This window comes from Nanorana parkeri, unplaced genomic scaffold (genome assembly GCF_000935625.1).
Source record: "Nanorana parkeri isolate BGI_ZX_2015 unplaced genomic scaffold, ASM93562v1 scaffold1310, whole genome shotgun sequence".
Classification (NCBI taxonomy): domain Eukaryota; kingdom Metazoa; phylum Chordata; class Amphibia; order Anura; family Dicroglossidae; genus Nanorana; species Nanorana parkeri.
This window is the reverse complement of record NW_017307578.1, coordinates 300596-323597: the sequence shown is the minus strand read 5'-3', so window position 1 is coordinate 323597 and position 23002 is coordinate 300596. Positions and strand designations below refer to the sequence as shown.

Sequence of the window (23002 nt, the reverse complement as noted above, 5' to 3'; positions counted from 1 at the left end):
GGGCCCGTAGGAGGGGCAACGGAGCCCGGGAAGCACGGCGGGGGTGTCCGGCGTGGGGGGGGCGGCCCCTTCTTCGGGACGCAGAAGCGATCTGGCGACAGGTAAGTCGCCAGGATCGCTTCTGTTGTAAAGCCGACAGTCGGCTCTACAAGTTTAAACAGAGTCCCGGCGGCAAAAGTCGCCGGGAGTCTGTTTAAACAGCCCCGATGCTGGCGACGTACACTGTACGTCGTCAGTCACGAAGGGGTTAATTGATTTTGCAAAGACATTCGGTGCACACAAAGCAGATTTATACAAGGTATTGTTTGTGGCTATTATGGATTATATGTAACTGAATGTTTTTGTGCCTATAGTTCAGCTTTCGCAGGGGCATGTATTAACCTCTTGTGAAATTTAATTTTTTCAACCAGTTGAATTTCAGGGAGGCATTTGTCAGCCACAGTTAGTTTTGTCACGTGGTGATTAAAAGTATTGCTTTTCCTTAGCTAAGACCTTACTAGTACATAATTTATCAATCATAAAAATGCATCTCATCATGTAAACCAGTAGGTGGTGGTATAACCCTATGACAAAATGTATTTCAAAGCGATAAATTCACTATTTGTGATACTTCAACAGCTTTAATGTTTGTTTGCTTTTTTTACATTAACTCCATTGTTAATATGCTCAGTTTAAAACCAATTAAGGGAATGTATGCAGAATAACATGCTTTGCAAAAAATACAAATATCTTGCACATAATTATAGCATTACATGAATGCTTTATACAGTATATATAATATTACACCTATGTAAAATAGAAGGCTAATTTAAAAGTCAATGAAAAATACAGTATTTCATTTTTTTTAAGATACTCAAATGAAAGCTATCAGCTTGGTGTAAATAATCTGAGCAATATATATGTTAGAGACAAAATGTTTTTCAAATTTGTATCTATAAAGAAATGTGTCAATTTGTACATGGGGCTTGCTACATTCATTTATGGCTTTGCACAGTGACTGTGCCTTCCTACATGGGTGGTCATGTATGGCCTGATAATAACAAATGATGATTCAGATTTCAAGGATCATTTGCGACATTTGGTTTGTTTCTGACCTCCTCCTGGGCTATAACAAGTCCTTCTGACAATCAGGGTGGTCTTTATCACACATTTTGTTAAAAATCTCCATGCTGTTTGGAACTGCACCTCTATGGAGAGTAGGAAACAATGCAAAGTACAATATAGTGCATTAACTGTGTATTAAGGAGGACAGTTGTGACAGAATAAACAATAAATTAGAGGGGCAAATTTAAATCTACTGAGTGCAACATCTACTGAAAGAGACCCTGACATAATTTAAAAAAATTGTAGGCAAAAGTACAGAGAAAATTCAATTACTCCCTATGCTGTCCCAGCATCTCCACCCCTCACTTTTTGCATAGCCCTATCTGTAGCCGCTAGGGCAGGAGTGAAGGGGAATACTATAGAGCAGGGGTAGGCAAATTTAAATTCACATAAAATCTAATGGGAAGATTATTGCCGCAATAAATAAAGTTTATTTAAACAGTATAGAAATAATGCTTTTGGTTTTGCAGGTAGGGCAGCTCCTGCTGTGATTACACCCCTCCTACAGCAGCTCTGTATGTATGCTAGACATCATCACTGGTGTCATGTCTCTACCCCTGTCTGCTTTTAGCTATTTAGAAAAGTATGGGCGCAGCATCATTAGAGTCTGCACTATATGAAAGGCCAAGAATAGACAGGGATGGAGACAGGACTCCATTGCTGAAGATTATCATACCTGTAGTTTATTATCTGGTAAAACTAAAAGCACTATTTTAAAGCTTTTTGAAGAAAGCAGACATTAAATTAATAAACGGCAGAAATGAACAGCTATTAAGCCCTCTAAAGCTATGAAAGATATGGTGGTCAGAGTTGGACTTTAACGTGAAACTAAACTCAGAAGTTAAGAGGGTTATTCACTAAACTGCCGAAGGCAGCCGAATAAATAGACGAGCCAAAGTTCAGGCAGCCAAAGCCTCTTCAGCTATTCACTGCAGCCCTGCTATTTTGAGCCATACATAGGCTGCATTCGGCTCGCTTCACCTCACTTCGGCTCGGCCGAGCAGCCTCAGTCCTTTTACCTCAGCCGAAGCAACATCTGGATCGGCTGAGGCGAACGTTCAGCAGTCCCTTCTCTGCTGTTTACCCCTATGTTCCAAGGGACCAAACAGCAGAGAGTGAAGAGCCCAATGCTCGGCTCAGCATTCGGCTCGGTCATTCTGTTGGCTAAAACAGCGCGGGGTCCCCTCCCCAAATCATACCAGACCCTTAATCTGAACAGTGGCATTGCAGGGCAGGAAAGGAGGGAACGAGTGAGTGACCCCCCCCCCCCTTTCCCCGCACATGCCCTCAGCATTGGGAGGGTGCTTTTCTGGAGGCATTGGAGCAAGCGTGGAGCGGTGGCTATTTTTTAAAACACACACACGGACCAAGCAAAATAAAAGTAGCAACCCTCCAAAAGGAAGGACAGTGCCAGCACCGATTAAGAGATGATTTGAGGATCTACTGCTGAGTGATAAACACATAAGCTCCATTTTTGTTAATATGGTACTTGAATGCATTTTTAAGATTTAAGTGCTGAGTTTAGTGTCACTTTAGCCTAGATGGATACCCACAACATTGTTAGGATCCACCCTGGCTGACTAAAACCGAGCCAGCCTCCTGTGTTTGTAACTTGAGTCAGCGTTGAAAGCACAGTGGGGGGGGGGGATCCATGCAGGGAGCAGTGACTGTCACCGCTCTCTGCACGGAGAAGAGAACAAGAGCTGATTGATCAGCAATTACATAATCACTCAGCTCTTGGTCTTAGAGCCAGAGTGCTACAGCTGCAATGTCCCATGCCAGCTCTAAGCAGAAGGGAGAGTATGTTTTATTCAACCCCCACTTCTTTTTAATCGGCTTATATTTTGCCTTCCCTTGTCCCCCCCCTCCCCATAAAAATCAATATGTTTCTTCTATCATTTTTTATCACTTCCTTGAGCCTGCAACTTTTTCCTTCTTCCACCTCTTATTCTCCACTTTTTAACCAAACCACCCAGTTCCCAATGTCCCCTTTCTTCTGTCATTTTTAACCACTGTTACATACTCTTCCCAAATTACTTCCAGTCCACTCTAGTGAAGTCTTAAGTGTAACTATCCATTATTGAACTTATTCTAAAACAAAATTTCGAAAATATACAGTGGTTCTGTTAAAGCAAAATGCCAACTACATCGATCAAATTTGTTTTATGTCACTATATGGCTTAAAGAATATGTGAAGTGTACCTACTGTATACACCCTAAATGATGTAATAATGACACCATTTCTAAATTATTATATTATCAAAAATTTACTTTTTTTGTCCAAAAATTGTGAGAAACATTGTTGAAAAAGAACATTTGAACTAAAAGCTTTCATTTTTATTACGTACCCTATTTTAGAACCAGTTACACCATTAATGGATCTGTCTGCTTTTCTATACGATGCAGGTAGATCATGAGTGGTGGGAGAGGGTAGCAGGGTTGTATTTAGCTTCCTAAAAACATCACGGCACCCTGAATCAGTACCCGTCTCAAGTGTCCTTAACCCTGATTCAAGCAGTGGGCTGGTTCTGTGCGGTAGCTATGCAAATATCAATATGCCTTGATAGGCGGTTGGTTGTCATTCTGGAAAAATGGGTGTTTCTATGCAGACTACATTTGCATTCAGACTGACATTTACATGTATTGCTCAGCCTCCATGATTGAAAGAACTGAAATCCAATGAATAGAAAGGGGTATATGCAATACAGAAATGGAAGTCTGACACAGCAAGCATGTCCAAACATTTAAATGATACTTGTAAAATTACTTTACATTTCAATTATAAGATATATGCTCACTGAAAATATGCTATAGTTGCTTTTTAACTACCTGGACAGTTATAATGAATTATTTTCTGTTTCAGTTTGCAAGACATATTAAAAAGTCGGAAGGTCAAAAAACTCCAAAGGTGGAACTTCAAATATCTATATACGGAGTAAAAATTCTTGAACCAAAAACAAAGGTAAGTTATAATGTGAATCCAGGATATACAAATAGAAATGTTTAGCATTCACAGAAGTGGTAACTTATTTTATGTGTGCAGGAAGAGTAATGTGTGCCTTGTACCAGACTCGTACTATTTTTGAACTCTACATGGCTGAGTCAATTTTCCTGTTCTTGAAATGCACAACCAATATGCACCTAACACACATGATAATATGTTAAAGACAAATGAAGCCAAATATCTTCTGAAAGCAGAGAACATATAGATGATAGGCAATAACAACTATGATTTCTGTATGGCACACAACAGTCACAGAAATGTTCATGAAACCGTTATTGAGAAAAACAAAACAAACTTAAATATGTCTGTGAAGGTTCTTGTTTATTCAGGTCATGGTACAGCTAGTAGTAGTTAATCACATTCAACTGGACTTGTTTTGTAATGTTGAAGATGTTTTGTGGCTTCTCCAAGACACTTTTTTTCAGTTAATTTGGAAGATTACAGAACAATTCCAGCAGAATGTGACTAACTATTACTAGCAACACTAAAATAGGTTTATACCCATAAGATCAGCACATTCTAAATTATAAACAAAAGTAAAAGATTAGACTGTGTCAGCATGAAAAACAAACAAACAATCACCTAGACTTAAAATTCTTCATATCTGCAAAACGTGTTACCTGTCATATGGGAACAACAAGAGAAACCATAGTTTTATGTAAACTCCAAGTTTATTTTGTAATTATTTACAGGTTTATTCACAAAAGGGTGAAGAGTTTGGAGAAGACAGGAGAAGTGAACAATCTAGGCCAACATAGCTGAACTGGAAAGTGAGCTGAATTGGATAATTTTTCCAAATCAGCTATTTTGGCCTAGATTGTTCACTCCTCCTGCCTTCTCCAAACTCTTCACCTTTTAGTGAATAGACCCCTTAATAATACAAAATATCTCCCCAGCCTTGCTCCATGGTTAAAGTAGTACTAAAGGCTATGAGTTTTTTTTACCTTAATGCATTCTCTGCATTAAGGTATAAACACTCAAGTAACTGTCCATGCCCTCCCATCTCCAAACACTTATTTATGGTCCATGTTCACCACCAAGATGATCTGCTCTGCTTCCTCGAAATTCTGGGTTGTAGATGAGGGATTCTGAGGGCACTGAGAATAAGGGAATGATAGGCTGCTGCAGCTGCCTGCCAGATTGCCGTGAGGAGGAGGCGAGAGCAGGGGCATGGCTTGTTGAGCACTGTGTCTTTCACTGAACGCACACAGCTCGGCTCAGGTGACAGCCGGGAGCATGTATGCACGGGTGATTCCTTTAAAACCAGCTAGGTAAAGGAGGTACCTGGAAACAGGAAAGGATGGGCTACGGTATGAGAACTGCAAAAATTAATTAAATGGGGCAGGGGATCTCCTGTGAAAAAAAAACAAAACACAAGGGTTTAATATCAATTTAAACATGGATGTAGCCAGAAACAACCATTTGGCTTTTAAACCAAACATGTATTATACAGATTCCTGTAGGTGATTGGATTGTGCTGTATACTGTCGATGTCTTGTAGAATAGACTTCTTTTATCCTAAGCTCCTCTAAAACTGTCTGTGAAGTCATCTATCATTTTGCAGTTTAACTAACAAATTAATAATTTAGCATGGCATAAGGATTTTATGTTTTGCGTATGACAAAATACACGTGCAAGATCTCCTGTTGTCCTTTTTTCCGGGTATTCTCTATTTGTATTGCAGTTGCCATGGTGCTGCACATGTGGTCAGCTATGACACAAGCCATTTTAAGGCTTAAAAGTTTGGTTGGAAGCTGAAATAAGCACACTGACAGCTGTGACAGTTATCACTAGATACATGCCTTAAATGTAGATTGTGGATGCACAAGTAGGCAGAATGTTAATGGAAAGACTGCAGAAAACAACATTGGTATCTTTGATTAAGGATTTAACACCAATAACATTTCCAACTTCAGTTTTCTTTAGGAAAACAGCTTAACTGCAGGGTTTAGTTCCGCTTTAAGTTATAATCTTAAGACTCCCTTAGAAGTTAGATGAAAGGCTCCTGATTTAGTTGTTGATAGGAATCTCTTCAAGTCAGCCAGGTAGGGAAACAAGCTAATGTCTGAGTTACCTGAAGGTGCTACCAACCAATCTATTGGGAAATAGAGTTTAGTACAATCGCTAGTGTTTTCCCTTTGATAAACCAGCCCTGCGTGTCTTTGTCACAGTCACATGATGCATCCAATGCTTGTCTATACTGTTCATTACCGTATCATTATTATTAACCAAGATTGTCAGGGTGGGCATTTTAATACTTATAATAGCTCATAACTTCCTTTAACATGTAAATGTTCGGTCAGATGTAGATATAAATGTATTGGTTCAGTCAGGTTAGGGTCCCTAATAAATTTTCTTTTGAAGAATGATGAGCAAGCCAGTTCACATTTGCCTTGAGTAATTCCATGTTTACATGATGCGGAGATCTGCAAACCTTTGGAAGTTTGCACATAAGCTAAATTGTTGATGTTTGGTGTGCTCCTGTTTACTTTAATGTTGTCCCATACTCTCATGTCCGTGCTTGCCACCCCCCCCAATTGGTAAAAAGTGGGTTCTGTTTTAACCAAAGGATCTTCTTGGCTGGTCAGCTAGAGGCAGCCAGTCAGAGCCTATGCGTTACAACCTAAATTCAACTATAACTATAGCTTACAAATGGAAGTTAAAGTGATCCATCTGCCTTTGGAACTGTTTTAGCCATGTACTACTCTAGTTTTATTTTAATATCACCCCCCACTACTTAGCAATAATTCAAGGTTAAAGGTGTTAATTAGCTTTGATTAAGGAGCATTTTTACCATTTGCATGTTTTGCATGAATCATTAATCATTCTCTTAATATTTTTTTTTTACATTCTAAAAGACTGTTATAATTTTGTTTCATTTCATGATGTTTACATTTATCTTGCTATGCTCTAGTCAGCAGCTGTTATAGTGTCAAGCCATATGCAAATACAGGTCAAGTTATTTTTTATACTTGCTGCTTAGTCTGACAATATTTTCAATCCTCATAAAAAACATATTTAAAAATGTAAAAACATTGCAGTAGAATGGCTGTTGCCATTGTCACTGATGCTGGTCACCTGCTTTTAGTGCTGTTCAATGCCACCAATTCTTCACATGTTGGCCACACACACGACAACTGTGCAAGTAATTTCAAGACCTACCAAAAGTGGTCCAAGTAAGGAAAACCAATCAACTGGCGACAGGGTCATGGGCAGCCAAGGCACACGGAGAACATAGGCTGGAGCATGTAGTCTGAGCCATTAACCCCTTCATGACTGAGCTTGTTTTTAGTTTCTGTTCGTAAATGACTGACACACTTTTGACATTTTTGCTGAGTGATTCTTCCACGTCAGTAATATACTTTCTTACAAAGTGCACCCACACATATTATATATTGTTTTTTAGAGGACAGATAGGGCTACATATTTATATCACATATGTGCGTCTAACGCCTCACTTAGGACAAATAAAATATAAAAAAAGAGGAAAAAACCGTTTAAAAAAAACACTTTTTTCCCAGTTTTGATTTGTAGTATTTTTTTTACAAAACCAGCACAGCTAAAAAAAATGCAATAAATACATTCATTTATTTGTCCCTTATTTTATTTTATTTTTTACACATTTTTTTATTTTTTTTACACTTTTCACAATTTTTTTTTTTTTTTACACTTTTCACTTTTTTTTTAACTTAAAAATGTTATTTTATTTATTTAATTATATCAAGCAGATTTTGTGAATTAATCTCACTGTTACTGCATGATAAATTAATAAATTTTTGGTTATTATCAGGCTGCTTCAAACTTCAGAACAGCCGATAATAAGTTAGTGACACTGATCCTGCAGCAGTTCAGGATTCAGCTGTTACTAAATGTTTTCTGATTGTTGCAACAACGATCAGCAAACAAACATTCTTCTTCCAGGAATAGATACATTGTAGGAATAGACACATTTTGTATCTATTCATGAAAGAAAAAAAAAAAGCCAGTATAGCTTGAGAGAGATATCTCTCGATCTATACGAGCTGTCAGAATGCCGGCAAAAGCCGGCATCTGTGTCCGCTTTGCTTTGACTCTCAGACACCCGATATTAAGGTATCGGGTGTCTGAAAAAGGTTAACCCTTTCATTAATGAATGCCTCTGTAGTAAGGGCATCCATTAATGAATGTTAAAAGCTGATTCTCAGCGATTAACAGCCCTCTAAAGCAGCAAATAACTCGTCACGTACAGTGTACGTGACAAGTCATTTGGTCCCTTTGTGGCTGGACGTACAGTGTACGTCTCCCGTCACGAAGGGGTTAAAGAGCTACTGCAGTTACTGAAAAAGTTAATGCTGGTTTCAATAGAAAGGTGTCTGAACACACAGTGCATTGCAGTTTGTTGCATATTAGGAAAACGGCCAGGGTGCCCATGCTGCCCCATGTCCACCACCAACAGTGCCTACAATGGGCAAGTGAGCATCAGAACTGTACCACAGAGCACTGAAAGAAGGTGGCCTGGTCTGATTAATCATTTTTTTTACATCGTGAGGATGGCTGCATGTGTGTGTGTTGCTTACCTGGTAACAGATGGCACCTGGATGCACTATGGAAAGAATGCAAGCCAGCGGAGGCAGTGAATGCTTTGAGAAATTTTATCTGGGAAACCTTGGGACCTTAGCTGTTACTTTGACAGGTACCACTAATTTGAACACTTTTGGTGCCCAAGTACACCCCTTCATGGAAATGGTATTCTCTGATGGCAGTGGCCTCTTTCAAGCAGAATAATGTGCCTGCCCTGCCACACTGCAAAAATTATTCACAAATGGTTTGAGGAACACAAAAAGGAGTTTGAGGTGTTGACTAGGCCTTCAAATTCTCCAGATCTCAATCCAATCAAACATCTGTGGGATGTGCTGGAAAAACTAAGCAAACTTAAATTGTCAAAGGGGGAGGCCAGCAATGGCATCTTCCATATCTCTATCCTGACAGATTCACTTTAAGTGGAAGTTTCACATGCCATTATGGTTTTGGATTGTAAGGCAAAGCGGAAGCACATGAAGAAAACCCATGCAAACACAAGGAAAACATATGAACACTGTGCATATGGTACCCCTGGTAACAAATTAACTGAGAACCCCAGCACTGCAATTCTACCCAGTGTGGGTTGTACTGTAGAGAACACTTTATTGTTATGTGTTGCACATGCACCTTTAAATCATATTAAACATATGGATGAACTCCTTATAAGTGAGTTTTTACTTTCCATGTCCACTATAATCACCAGTTTCCAAGTGATGTTTAAATGTATATTAAATGTAGGATCTGTTTGAAGTTACAAAAGGAAACTGAACACTAGCAGCTCAGACTTGAAGTACTAATTTTGATATACAGCATGATCAGTATCTGCATAATTATATTACCAGACGCATATAATGGGAATATCAGTATTTTTCTCCAAATTATACTTTTTTTGCATTCAAAGGTTTCTTTTATGTGCTGGAAGCCAGTAGGTTTTAATGACTCAGTTTTTCCATGTTTATGTTAGCACAGGAATCCCATGAGCTTGGAAGATTTCCTTATTTATTCTTAGTCAAAAAGCAAGAAAGGCTGTATGTTTAGAAAGCGAAGGATACAATTTCACACACATGCATGTTTTAGTTGGCATTAAAAGGCTTTTTCAAAGACAATGCAGAGTATGAATGCACAATTATAATACATATAATAATATAAAGAAGTGTTGATTTGAGACTTGTTCTGAATTATAAACCAAATGAAACTTGTGTTCTGCATAAGTAAATTCCAGAATCCTATATTTCCTATAACCGAGTCACTATATTCAAGAAGCTATACATTCTATCATTTAAAAACAGCCTCTGAGCGCTGAGGCATGTGAGTTTGCCTAGGCTGAGATAATGTAATCAGTCTACTACAGGTTGAAAGAAGCACTTCCTTAGTCACCCCTTTCCCCCTTGTCTGGGATCATTCTGCATGTTATGTTGTATCTGTGTAGCAAGTTATAGGATCTGAGACAGCAGCAGGGGGCTGATCATACACACAGCCCCAGAATATAAGGGCTACAGCACAGGAAACAAATTTACAGGACTGCTAAATCCAGGGGATTGATTTTTGCATTGGAAAGTAGATGCTGACCCATGATTAAGACCTGAATGAATGGCATTTTGTATTATCTTTGTAAGGTAATACATTCCTGCAAATATTACAATGACACATTAGTTAGCGTGTATGCCTATAGATTTAAATCTGAACTTTAGGCAGATATATGGTGAATTACCAGTAAATGCAAGTATACATTAATTTAAAAAATATTAAATGTTTATTGTTAGTATTACTCTTGCCAGCATTATGTTGTTTTTTTTTTAGCTCTGGAAGGAAAGGGGAAATGTTGGATCCTGTGTTGGGTGGGATCTTTAACCGGGACACAAACAGCATTTAACTGCTTGCTGTCTGGCTGCTATAATCAAACGCCCGGACGGCTCGCACTTGTGGGTATGTGGATGTTTTTAAATGTATTTTCCTGCTTCTAGGAGTGGCAAACCTTTAACAGCTGGTGATGGCTGTCACCGACAAGTGTTCAGGCAGCTATAGAGCCGCCAAATCACTTGTATGGTGCTGGGTAAGTATGCAACCCCTCCTCTGTCACCCCACCGGCTATCCTGGGCTCTGCTGTTCCCTGTGCAGACCTTGGACCAGCATGGTGGGTCTCTGCACTTAGATCGGAGGGGGAACAGCTATGTGTATTACATCAGTAGCTGGAGAAGAAGCTGGGGAATCATGATCTCTGCTTCATCAGCCTTTTTTGGGTGGGGTCTATAGGTGATTTTAGGGGTTAATATCACCCGCATATCATTAGCAATAACGTTAAGTGTAAAAAAGAGTTTACAAAATTAAAGTCACACATAAACATTTTTTTTATTGTACATGTGTAAAACTACATATGTAAAAAAAAGTTTTTAAAAATTCCCTCGTCCCCACGTACACACACATTCAAACACAAAAAGGCATCAGGGGGCGCCCACAAGCTAAAACGACGATTGTGCCACATGTTACATATCACTGCAAACGCCGTACTGTGATCAATAATTCTAGGGCCATCAATTACTGTTAACGCGAAATTGATGAACAGTAAAAACTTTTAAAGCATTGCCTATGGGAATTTTGCATATGGTAGTTTTTTGTGATTTCACGTGTGAGCACAATTTTAAGGCTTGACATGCTTGGTATCTATTTACCTGACATAACCAAAGAAATGTAGCAGAATACATTTTGGTCGAAATGTATGAAGAAAGATTATTTATTTGTAGTGTTTCATAACAAAACATAGCGAAAATTATTGGGTAAAAAACAAAAAACCCAGTGGTGATTAAATGCCACCAAAAGAAGCTCTATCTGTCCCAAAAAAAGATATAAAATTAATTTTGGTACAACGTTGCATGACGGAATAAATGTCAGTCAAAGTACCTCAACGCTAAATACTAAAAAATGGTCGGGACAGGAAGGGGGTTTAACACTTCAGTCTTCAAGTGGTTAATCCATCAGCTTATGTTGATTCATAAGTTAGACACTCAACACAACCTGGAACGAACCGAAAAATTATTTCATACATGGTCACATTTTTTGACTTCCGAATGCACACATGATCAACTTAAAGATATTATGTCTATATTCCAACGTTCCAAGTGGTATCTTCAGGCTAAATCAACCAACTCGTTGTGTAAACTCGACGTACTGGGTTAAGATCCGCTCAAATTCCAGTATCTCAGCGTCAAGTGTCAAAGTCAAATACATTACTCATTCACCACATCTAATAATGAGGATCTTAATTCCTCGCAGTCTCTCTCAATCAATCACTCCTCTATTATGAAGTCCTTCACACACCTCCTTTTCCCCATAGTCTCGTCCCTGCCCTAACTGGTCCTGATCCGTCTCACACATTAATTTTACCCTTGTCAGTTGTATGATTCAGAAGACCTGATGCAAATGTAAACTGATGTCATCATTTCAGGAGTATCAACATACGGTTTCCAAGACTAATCTGCATGATATGCTACATGTTATTCTCTACTACTGACACAGGTGTGCATTTTTGTTCTGCTGTTACGTCTTGTTCTTTTAAGTAGTATATGTTGATATAAGATATATGCGGACTCCTTCTGTTTGGAGTCATGGCTTTTGTCCTTATTGCTCTAAATTTTGAATAAAAATGTACTTGCTCAAAAAAAAAAAAGCTGTCAATAGCCAATCTATTAACAAGCTGCTGTGTCTCTGTTGCTAAGCTTCTTTCTCACTTCCTGTTTTGGTGACAATGCTATCTGGTACTTACACTTAAAATACAACTAATGTTAGTACCCAAAATTGTCTTGATATCTTATTACAACAGCACTCAGACTATCTGCCATTGAAGCACTTTTGTAGCTCCGTATGCTGTACGTCCTTGGCAGCAAAAGGGTTAAGAGCCAGTCAGGCTCTGTTGAATTCAAATGTGCAGACACGGTAATGCTAAAAAGATGAGAAAGTAGAGTAAGCAGAACGATAACCTCTTTGGTGTTTTGCTGCTTCTTTCTTGTCTGTTCATCAAGCCAGAGGACCAGTGTTCTTGACCAACCTTTACTGCTACAAGTAGGTGAAACATCTGGATGCTATCTGGCAGGAACACTCTGATCACAAAACTGTCTTCATAAACTTACAAATGCTTTGGCAGGTAAAACATTTCCCACGTGTGTTTGCAATTTGTATTTAGCTATATATATGTATATATATGTATGTATCTATATATTTATCTATATCTATAGATTATGGTACATGAGTCCTTTCATATGCTTCTTTGACTTTGACGCCACTGGTGGGTAGGATGGGCTATAATGTTATATTACATTATAATTAGTACAGTCATTTGATGAAAATGCTTTTTACATGGTTGCCAAAAGCATTAGCCAAATGTTACTGAACCAGCTGTCTGGTGCCAGGGCCAGACATTCAGAACACTCTGGAGACAACAAAAGCTATTTTACAATGACATTTTGGGCTTCATTGACTGAAAAAAATGCTAAAGATTTTTCCTACAGGATACTTTTTTTAAATTACCAAATCATTTATTGTTTGCAAATTATTTCTTGCATATGATTGTTTGCATAAAAAAGGTAGTCTTGCACCTAAGCACATGTTATTTGGTAGCACACAGTACACTAGCTACACAGAAGCACTATGCTGTATATTGTTAATGGCACTAGGGTATCCATCTCTTGCCGATTATATGGGACCCATTTGTAATGTGCATGAGAGCTTTTTGTTCATAGAGATTTTTGGGCCATTTTTTTACAAAGTGGGTCACCAGGTCTTTCCTGAACCCTCCCCAATTGCTCAGGCTTGAGACCAGTATGCAGAATGTGATAACAGATGTACATAGCCAGTTTGTAGATGCATACTAGCACAGGAGCCAATGAATCTACCAGCATGTAATCTGAGTGTGGGAGGAAACCAGTGTACCTGGTGGAAACCCACGCAAACACACATACCGGCAAGGGTAGTGTCATGGCTGAGATTCAAATCAAGGAGCCCAGTGCGGCAAGGCAGAAATGCTAATCACTAAGCCATGTGCTGCCCTATAGACAGGTTAATTGAAAATAATTATTGCTCCATGTACTGTATGTCATCATGCCACTGTGATATCAGACATTTCATCATTAACTTATAGGAAGCTTATAGTATGTTGCTCCTGAAAGTGTAGTTGCCAGTTTTTTCCCCCCGTTACATCTTATAAATGACTATTCAGTTTGCTCATCTGTTGCTCTGATGAGCAGAACTAACATTATTTCTTGTGAAATAATTAGAAACAATGGTGTTTATTTTCTAACGCAGGGGTATTCAAACTTCAGCCCTCCAGCTGTGGTAAAGCTACAGATCCCATTAAGCATAGCAAGACTCTCGACAGCCACAGACATGACTTCCAGAGGCAGATGCATGCTGGAGTTTGTAGTTTCACCAGGAGGGACAACGTATGTTCTAAAGGAATAGGGCTGTTCGCCTATCAAAATAACTGCTCACTTTGCAAAATGAATGTTAGTAAATAGGGTTATTCAAGTCAAAAAGCTGTATTTGCTTTGAATGCTCAATTCTGTGTGAGGGAAATTAAAAAGAAAAAAAAAACAATTTTGCTGGCCCATATGTGAATATTTAAAGTGAACATGGGTGTAAATACCCAGTCACCTAATTTACATTCATTTTCCAAAGTGAACATCATCTTCACTAAATGAACAGTCTCTATTCCTTTAGTGAATCAACCCTGATAGAATCATCCACAAGGCACATCCCTGAAGCAAGTTAAGTTTCCTTAGAAATCTGGTCTGTCTGCAGTGGTATTACAAATTTAAGGGAGGTAACTTTTCCATCAATGGTATTAGTAGTATTTTGAAAGACCAGGGACACTATTACTGGAGGAATTAGAAATAACTCTTTGAAAGATTTAAATGATGTACACAAGCTTGCCTATTTTGTTCCATTAGTTATCAACACCATTTGTGATTCAGAACATAATGACATTTTACTTGGGTTGGTTTTATAATTAAGTTGGCCTTTTGCTTGGTTTTAGATTGGCTTAGATCTTATTTCAGTGGACATTTATTTTACGTTCCCTTGGCACACGTGTTCCAAAGTGGCATATTGTTCTCTGCCTCAAGGCTCAATTTTAGGTATCTTATGTTGTAAATGATTCTCTAAGCTTGTATCATTAATTTGTACTGCTTCACACTGACTGATTTTAAAGCCTCTATGTATTGTTTCAGGTCTATATGCCTAGGTAAAACACTCACCAAAGAATCGGTTTACTAGCACTTTACTGTATTTCTTGTAGCCTTAGGGCTCAACCGAACAACACCAGTCATAGCTATGGCTCAGAGAAAACAATTTTCTATGTGTCCCATGTGCCCCATTCACACCACAGTACAGGTGTGATCTGCATGCAGACATGCTTCATGCTTCACTGGGCTGCACCATAGGTCACCGCAGCACAGCACACCACACCACACTGTTGAGCAGGGACCTGAATAGAGTATACACTCCAAATAAAAAATGTAAAATGTAAATGTAAAAAAGGAAAAGTAAACAGTGTAAGCTCTGGACATTGTCGGAGCTGTCACAACACACTAGTCTGCCTGCTAAAATGTGGAAGGGCTAGTGTGAATGGGCCCTTAAACAGTTTACATCTGGCAAGTTGCACTAGTAGCCAGAGAGCCAAGACAGTCAGTCAACACAGAAAGATGTAATTTGGTTGCACCACGCTAACTTTTTGATGTTTATCTCTTCAGAATGGTTTAGCCTCCACAGAGAAGGCCATATGCACATAAGGATGCTGTTGTAGCAACAACCCTATATGTTTGTGTATTTAAGATTTCCAATGCTGCTTTTAGAGAGTTTTAGGGAATTTGTTTTATTACCATTTTATAATGTTTCCTAACAAACTACACACAGAGAATTTCAGCCCACACTATACTATGAAACACATTTAGGCCAACATTAACTCTGTAGCAGCTTTTGAATTTCATGCTTTACCAAGATTTAGTAAACCAACTTCTAGCCAATTATTAAACCAAATCCTGTCTTTTTATGTGGAAGTATAATTATCTAAAATTTCTGCTAAGCATTAGTTTTGCTGGTTTAGCAAATCTTCTTTTTTTTTTTTAATTCATTGCCAGAAATAATTATTGCAAACAAGATACAAGAGTGAATATTGGCAGCTACACGAGGATAGAATTACAGGCCAAGAACAGAAAATACTGACATGGCAAAGTTTGCTACAAAATAGTACCTTTGAGACACTGTAATGAAATGTAGCCAGACACAGTGAAATATCCAAAAGCAATAATAGTTCTGCATTTCACAACTAATAGTTCGAGTGAAATAGGATGTAAGTATTGTGTAAGCTACACACCTGCACAGGTTGGTGTCATCCACCTTCTAAGACCATATGGCTACTGTTTTTGTAACAATTCCACTGTAGAAGCCATCTTTTGCATATGGTTTATGCTCAACATCTGAAGTACGCCAGGATTTACATGCTAAACTGTAGTGTTCGAGTAAGGGTGCCATTCACCAACAGAGAGCAATCAATGAGTAGCATGTTACAGAGAAGACCTATGTGTAGTGCAAAAGTCCACACTGCAACAAAGGGTTAAACACTGATAATAGTTAAGGTTCAAGAAAGGGTCAAGCCAGATGGGGGTCACCACTACCAAAGGAAGAGATATGAGCATATTTAGAAGTTGTGCCAGAGCCATTGCCAGGTTTACAGGAAACCAAGCATTAAAGCCAAAACATATATCAGAATCAAGGGCAGAAGTCACCACAATGTTAAGCAGGGAAGGCAAAGTTTAAGTGAGATCTGGACAAACATGGTCAGTAACTAGATCAAGAGGAAACAATGAACATAACTACAAACATGGTTCAACAAAATAGAGGCAGTGTTTTTGTTGGATCACGGATGCTCAGATGTGAACAGGTGCAAACAATGGAAATCCTCTGTTTGAGATTTGTAGTGCTTACCCCTTAGGTGTGAACAGGGACTAACAGCTCTATTCACTAAAGGGTGAAGAGTTTGGAGAAGGCAGGGGAAGTGAACAATCTAGGACAACATTGCTGAACTGGAAAGTGAGCTGAATTGGAGAATTTTTCCAAATCAGATATTTTGTCCTAGATTGTTCTCTTCTCCTGCCTTCTCCAAACTCTTCACCCTTTAGTGAAGCAAACTTTAATGCACGTGTTATTAGCTGTAGTGATTGTTATCTTTAGTCACCATCTACACCTGTACCATATGTAGTTTTACCCCAAAAAGTATTATGGTGCCCTTAAATGGCACAGAAAGCTATGAGTATCACTTAGGGGACTGGTTGAACCTCAGACTCTACAGGGGTTAACAAGGATTTGCTTGTGAGTGCATCTGATGTTCAGAGACACTTGTTATTGAACCCAGAGGTTTTTCAACATACTGGAAGATCCAGGTGACATTTACTCCCATTTCAATATAGAAAAAAAGCTATGCAGGGCTTAATGAGAGGCTAGTGAGACACTTTTTTCTACTGCACTGAACATTTGCTAGAAATGTATAGAAACTAAAATAGAAGCGTCTCCAAGAAGGATATCAGTCAACAAACAAATTGCACTATTAAAAGGGAAATGGTTATCCCTCTTTAAAATTGTATGAAATCAGTGGACAGGCTTTAAAATGCTTTAAAGTGGAAGTTAAATACATTTAAAAAAAAGCTGACAAGCAGACATCAAATGACAGAAGAGACAGTTTAAAGCTGGCCATAATCCTATAGATTATCTGCAGATTTTCTATGGTTAGATGGAAAAAGTGCAACAGATTCCTCCATCTACGCTAAACTGTGTGAATGGAGGAATCTCCCGCTGGACCAAGCTTCAGTATCTTGCTAGTTGCTGGCTGTCAAAATACCTGAACAATGCCTGCATCTAATCATATTGTTCAGGTATTTTGACAGCCAGCAACTAGCAAGATACTGAAGCTTGGCCCAGTGGGAGATTCCTCCATCCACACAGTTTAGCATAGATGGAGGAATATGTTGCACGTTTTGCATCTGACCACAGAAAATCTGCAGATAGTCTATAGGTGTCCTGCCAGCTTTAGTCTCTTCTATCATAAAAGCTTCTTGCTGCCTGTAAGCAATCTTTTTGCCCTTTACATTGAACTGCACAGACTCGGCATGTTAAAATGAAGTAGCTCCTCTGTGCCTGAAATTATGCCATTGGGGCCTGGCCAATCAAGTGGCCAAAGACTCAAAACCCGGAAGAGGATCAAAATAAACATAAGAGTGCTGTCGAGGGTGGAGTGCACTACCACCCCACACACACACACACACACACACACACACACACACGCATGCACACATTTACCTTTACAGCTTTAAAGAAGCCCTGCTAAATCGGCATAACAGCCAGGCAACTAATTTTTTTTTAGAGGGACATTAAATTAATGGAGCAAGTTTCCTTCCACGTGAATATCCAGGCAAAAGAGATATATGTTAAAAATAATAATAATATCCTTTCATAAACATGTTTTATGTCAATAGTGCAAAGAATAAGTAAAACATGTATCTTCTCAAAACGTACAGCGCTAGCCGTCCTTCAGAGTTGAATATAAGAAATCAGACGTTAAGATCAAGATTTGACAAGTGCCATTAAAAAATAAATAAATCAAACATTCAGTGAAGGGGTGTCTCTCAAAATACTCAATGTGAATGGTTGTGTAAACAAATTAAAGTCTATAAAATAATCAAATCAGACAATGTATGAATTTATCTAATAAAATGTGATAGGCTGTGAACATATGTATCATGTGTGGGTGATTCTTGTTAATAAATAGTGAATGAACAAACAATGTATACCAATTAAATAAATAAATTAAATTAAATTAAACTTTTATCGATGTATATGTGAATAGTCCAAATCTTTTGTAGTTTTTTTTTAAAAAGTCTTTAGAAATCCATAAATGTAAGACACTTCGACAGTGAAAATTCAGTGCAATAATGTGTCCAACGAAAATCCAAAAAAAACAAAGAAAAAATGAAGAAAAAAATGTAGAAAAAATGCAGAGAAAAATCCCCTCAAGGGAATGCACTCACCAGATCCGAAGATGTTAAACACGTTTGTTTCATCAAGGTAAGTCTGGAGCTCTGTCTTTAATTCCCACGCTCGATCAGGCTTCAGGGAAGGAAAGGTCTCCCGTTTTACCCGTGATGTTTAAACGGAATATCCTCGTATTTTAGGGGTCCCTCCGGTGGGATATCCAATCATATAATAATCGAGATAAAACATACGCTCATAGCGTAGTAAAACCCAGGTTTATTATAATCATACAGCATACAAGTTTAAAAAGAGCGCTACAATATGTTTAAAAAAGCCGGCTGATCACTTTAGGCGTGATTCCTATTAGACTGGATCAAATGACGTGAGAATAGGCCCGCCCCCGACTTGTACTCAATTAGCATTATTCTATCCGAGTTTTATATGTAATTTTTATCGAGATTTCTCCCCACTCCTACTTTTTAAGAATAAGGTCTTTTTTACGGCTTTATTTATGATTATATTGTTATTGTTTATAAAATTTAAATGTATATGTTTACATTAGGCAGTACTAATAATGACATTTTTAGGACATATTATTGCATTTGGTTAGATATATTTACAGAGATACTGATGAAACCAATTGTTATTCCTTGATGAAACAAACGTGTTTAACATCTTCGGATCTGGTGAGTGCATTCCCTTGAGGGGATTTTTCTCTGCATTTTTTCTACATTTTTTTCTTCATTTTTTCTTCGGTTTTTTTGGATTTTCGTTGGACACATTATTGCACTGAATTTTCACTGTCAAAGTGTCTTACATTTATGGATTTCTAAAGACTTTTTTAAAAAAACTACAAAAGATTTGGACTATTCACATATACATCGATAAAAGTTTAATTTAATTTTATTTATTTAATTGGTATACATTGTTTGTTCATTCACTATTTATTAACAAGAATCACCCACACATGATACATATGTTCACAGCCTATCACATTTTATTAGATAAATTCATACATTGTCTGATTTGATTATTTTATAGACTTTAATTTGTTTACACAACCATTCACATTGAGTATTTTGAGAGACACCCCTTCACTGAATGTTTGATTTATTTATTTTTTAATGGCACTTGTCAAATCTTGATCTTAACGTCTGATTTCTTATATTCAACTCTGAAGGACGGCTAGCGCTGTACGTTTTGAGAAGATACATCCTAGTAGGGGCTGAGTGCCTTTAGTTCAGCAGCTTCCCTTACCCTTCTGGAACAATTAAATTTCACATAATTTTTATTTATTCAAACTTTTATTCATATTTTCATATTTTTAGTATTCCCAATTTCCAATAGCGCAAGTTCTTGCAATTATCAATAAGTAAAAAATACCTCCTGTGAAAAGGACCGGTTAAAAGATCTCTGTTGGTTTATTGTTGCAATTCAATGTGTTTCCTTTGCACTAGTGCAGACAGATACTTTAGGCACAGCAGTGTTTATGCCAGAGATATGCCTAGTTTATAGCCAAGTACCATTTAAAAAAGTGTTCTCTTGGAGCCAGGTAAATACATGCACCTGATTAAACAAGTATGAAGCGGTTGCTAGATGTAATATTATACTATCCAACACAGCTAAATATACAGAAAATGCCTGGAATAACTCTATTTCTATCTTCCAGAAAAAATGTAAATACTGAGCTTAATAGTATTTATAGATGCCATCATATGTGCTTGTTCAGTTGCCAAAATATTCATGTAATGCTGTTTTTGAATGTTTCTTTATACTGTGCTGAAAGAACAAATATGTTAACTGACATTAAGATAATTACAGGATGTTTGCTTAAAAGAGAATAGACTCAGTTCTAACAGCTAGAATGTACTTTGACATGTCAGTACTGCTTTAATCATATTATTTTTTATTTCTTTTAAAAGATGCATGGTCAGGTCTGATACTATTGTGTGTATTAAATTCTGTTTTATATTGAATTGCGACATGAGCAATGACATGGTAATTAATGTGTGGCTGCAGTAATAACTCACCACTCACCAGATACATTTTTGCTCAGCAGTCCTTTTAAGTAAACCAACAGAATGCCATATGTGTATGATGGTTGTTGGTGAAATAAACAATACCTATCTATGCAGGGCCGCCCCTACCTTGTATGTCGCCAGAGGCATTAGAGCACGGGGGGCATTTACTGCCGATGGAGCTTTCAGGGCGGGCAGATTTCCTGCAGGGCAGTGTCAGATACAGTGGGACGGGCAGCTGTGGGAACAGACAGAGTGGCATGCCTGTATGTGGCTCTCTGTCTCGTCCCGCCCACTTCACTAATGTCACTGGTTCCCAGGAGCTCGACAGAACGCCAGCCAGAGCGTCCTGCTCAGCTCCCTGGCAACCGATGGCATCTGTGAGCTCGGCGTGAAGGTGGACAGATGCTGTGGCCGCCCCTCTGTCTCCTTCCTTATACTTACACACTAGACGTCCCCTAATGAGATGCTGTCTGAGGCCTCATTATAGGGAATGCCCTGTATCTATGACTGTTGCGGTGTTCACTCGAAAAACTCCATATTTCAATATTAACATTAAAATATAAAACCTAGAAATAAGTGAGATCACATACTTACTTTTCTAATGGCATGGTTCTTTATGGCCACAATTCTTTTGGAAGGGAACATAATTCCTATTATGTTTATAAAACAATAAAATGGCAACTGAATATCCTATTTAATACTGTATAATCTTTCACTGTTGAGCTTACCGCTTGGATCAGTTAACGTACAAATAATGAGTTAAGGAGCCAGCTCATCTCTAATCATAGTGGGTTCTGCAGTTACATCTAGGCTCCTGCCAACTATGCTGATCTTCAATCAGCAGAGATCCTTATTCTTAATGGATCTGTACATGCAAAATCAATATTTCATTTACAAGCAAAGTCAAGGTAAATGACTGTTTTTTTATGTGTCCTTGGGTACTCTAGTGGAAGCTGTGCTCTCCATAGTTCCTGGCTCTGTTCCTGACCACGCTCAGATCTCACACCTCCATAATGATGTTTAAGGTGTTTTCCATGCTTCCTGCTAGATTCTCAGCAGTATAAAAGTGTTTCCAAAAGGCTAACTGCTGTAGCAGGTATGCAGTAAAAAGAATTCACAGAAAGATTTTACCATCAGAGCCACTGACATACATATTTAGGTATTTTGTTCTCCAGCATCTAGTAGAACCTGAAATGTATGTTTTAGGTGAAGCTATACTCTTTTGAAAATTAGCCCTATTTTGATGAATCCATCTACTCAAGATACTTGTCAAAATTATGTCACCAAGTGGCTGAGAGTACCTACTATGTAATGCCGCTGTGTACCTGTGGGATGATCTCCAGTGTACTCTGCAAAACCAAGTTAAAAATGTTACGTAGTTACATAATAGATATGTTTAGGAAAGACACAGGTACATCAAGTCAAACCTAAGTGTGCATATATGTCAGTGTGTGTGACAGTTTGTTTTTTAAGAATATATTGTACATAACCTTGTATATAGGGCTCAGTGAGGAATACATCTAGAAGTTTTTGGAATCTGACAATGCTCCCAGCTGATACCACTTCTTGGGAGAGGGAGCTCCACATTTTTGCTGTATTGATTGTAACCCTCTCTGCAATTTTAGATTAAACCTCCTTTCCTCCAACCCTAAATTGTGGCCAGGTGTCCTCATCAAGGACTGGATATTAGCCAAGTTGTTAACGGCTTTACTGTCACCAGCAATTAACTTGAGGATAGCAATTATGTCTGATCTTAAGCACCTCTTCCCTAGGATAAAAGGGTTTATTTACCTAATCTGTCCCTTATAGCAGAGGTTCTCAAGTCCTCAAATTATTTTGTTGCCCTTCGCTTGACTCTTTCCAATTCTAGGACATCCCTTTTGTTGATTGGTTACACACTATGGGGTCTATTCACAAAGCTGCCGAAGGATCTGGCCGTAGCTTCGGCCGATCCTTCGGCTGGCTTCGGCCCCAGGACCCCTTCGGTTCAGGAGAACCGAGGGGGTGCTGTACGGGCTATTCACAATAGCCCGTACAGCTCCCGATCACGGCCGAGCAGCTCAGTCGAGTGCTGAGCCGTGCTGAAAGCCGAAGCTGGCCGAGCGGCCGGCCATTGGCCGGCCGACAGCCTGCTTCTGACAGCTGGGCGGAGCCAGCCGTGATCTTACGGCTGGCTCCGGCCACTTTCAGAGAGATCAGCGTCCCTGGTTGCTAACCAGGGACACTGATCTCCAAACATCTAACTCTCCCTGGCGCCCCGGGAGTCTCCTGCTCCCGGCCGCCAAGGAGAAAAACCCCG

At 38.6% G+C, this 23002-nt stretch overlaps 1 protein-coding gene across 1 annotated transcript in view; it reads left to right on the top strand.

Moving 5' to 3' along the window:
- The window catches only part of GULP1 (GULP, engulfment adaptor PTB domain containing 1), a 159109-nt gene that overhangs the window by 43823 nt on the left and 92284 nt on the right, over window positions 1–23002 (top strand). Inside the window, exon 4 of the mRNA XM_018569239.1 lies at window positions 3968–4066. Within this exon, the coding sequence (XP_018424741.1) occupies window positions 3968–4066 (99 nt within the window). The remainder of the gene's footprint in view (window positions 1–3967; window positions 4067–23002) is intronic.